General features: G+C 65.4%; 1 protein-coding gene across 1 annotated transcript in view; it reads left to right on the top strand.

Moving 5' to 3' along the window:
• STXBP2 (syntaxin binding protein 2) overlaps nt 1-1,256 on the top strand; it is a 7,996-nt gene that overhangs the window by 3,327 nt on the left and 3,413 nt on the right. Inside the window, exons 8-13 of the mRNA XM_024745953.1 lie at nt 16-100; nt 188-318; nt 410-517; nt 804-861; nt 1,010-1,075; nt 1,171-1,251. Coding sequence (XP_024601721.1) covers nt 16-100; nt 188-318; nt 410-517; nt 804-861; nt 1,010-1,075; nt 1,171-1,251 — 529 coding nt within the window. The remainder of the gene's footprint in view (nt 1-15; nt 101-187; nt 319-409; nt 518-803; nt 862-1,009; nt 1,076-1,170; nt 1,252-1,256) is intronic.

Raw genomic sequence — 1,256 nt, 5'->3', positions numbered from 1 at the left:
TCACCCCATCCCCAGGGGCCCAGAGGACACGGCCCAGCTGGCCCACGCAGTCCTAGCCAAGCTGAACGCCTTCAAGGCAGACACTCCCAGTCTGGGCGAGGTGAGGGGGCTTTCTGGGGAGGTGGGGGGAGGGCCCAGCCAGGGTCAGGGTCAATGTCCTCATCCCTGCCCACCCCCTCCACCCCAGGGCCCTGAGAAAAGTCGCTCACAGCTACTCATCATGGACCGGGCGGCCGACCCCGTGTCCCCACTGTTGCACGAGCTCACCTTCCAGGCCATGGCCTACGACCTGCTGGACATCGAGCAGGACACGTACAGGTGGGTGGACCCCGGGACTTGCCATCTGCCATCACTGCGGACCTGGGTCCTCAGCCAGTGCGCCCGACGCTCATGTCTCCCGCTCCCCCAGGTATGAGACCACGGGGCTCAGCGAGGCCCGGGAGAAGGCCGTGCTGCTGGACGAGGACGATGACCTGTGGGTGGACCTGCGGCACATGCACATCGCAGATGTGTCCAAGTACGGGCACGTAGTGGGCGCCGGGGGTATGGGCCCTTCCGCACGCGGTCCCCACCCCCTCCCACCCCTCTGTGGACCGGGTACATGGCCTCCCGCTGTGGGTGAGCGCCCCTCCACGAGCCACACCCCTCCGCTGGCCTCCCCGGCGCGTCCCCAGTGTGGGCTCGCACGTGGCCTGTGTCTCCTGGCTCCCATCCCCTGGCCGTGCAATGCCCCCCAACTCTGCCGTCAAACTACGGTCTTGGCACCCGTCCCCATCCTGCCCCCTGCCCACTCTCACTGCCAGGAAGGTCACGGAGCTCCTGAAGACATTCTGTGAGAGCAAGAGGCTGACCACAGACAAGGTAGGGTGTGGGCCTGTGTCAGGGTGAGCAGCTTGGGAGGAACGCCCCTCCCCCCCAAAGATGGGGGCGGGGCCTCAGTCTGGATCCCTAGCCTGCAGCAGGGGCCTCCGGTAGGCAGGGCCTGGCTCACGCTCCTTCCTGTCCCCAGGCCAACATCAAAGACCTGTCCCACATCCTGAAAAAGATGCCACAGTACCAGAAGGAGCTGAACAAGGTGAGCGGGGGCGGGGAACCTGCCCCCCTCCAACTGCCACCCCGTCTCCACCCTGGCTCACCTCTGTTACCCCAATTCCCACCTCTGCCCCTCAGTATTCTACGCACCTGCATTTAGCCGATGACTGCATGAAGCACTTCAAGGGCTGTGTGGAGAAGCTGTGCAGTGTGGAGCAGGTAGG

Source organism: Neophocaena asiaeorientalis, unplaced genomic scaffold (assembly GCF_003031525.2).
Source record: "Neophocaena asiaeorientalis asiaeorientalis breed wild unplaced genomic scaffold, Neophocaena_asiaeorientalis_V1.1 scaffold357, whole genome shotgun sequence".
NCBI classification, from domain to species: Eukaryota; Metazoa; Chordata; class Mammalia; order Artiodactyla; family Phocoenidae; genus Neophocaena; species Neophocaena asiaeorientalis.
Note: the sequence above shows the minus strand (reverse complement) of the source record. Positions and strands in the feature narration are given on the sequence as shown.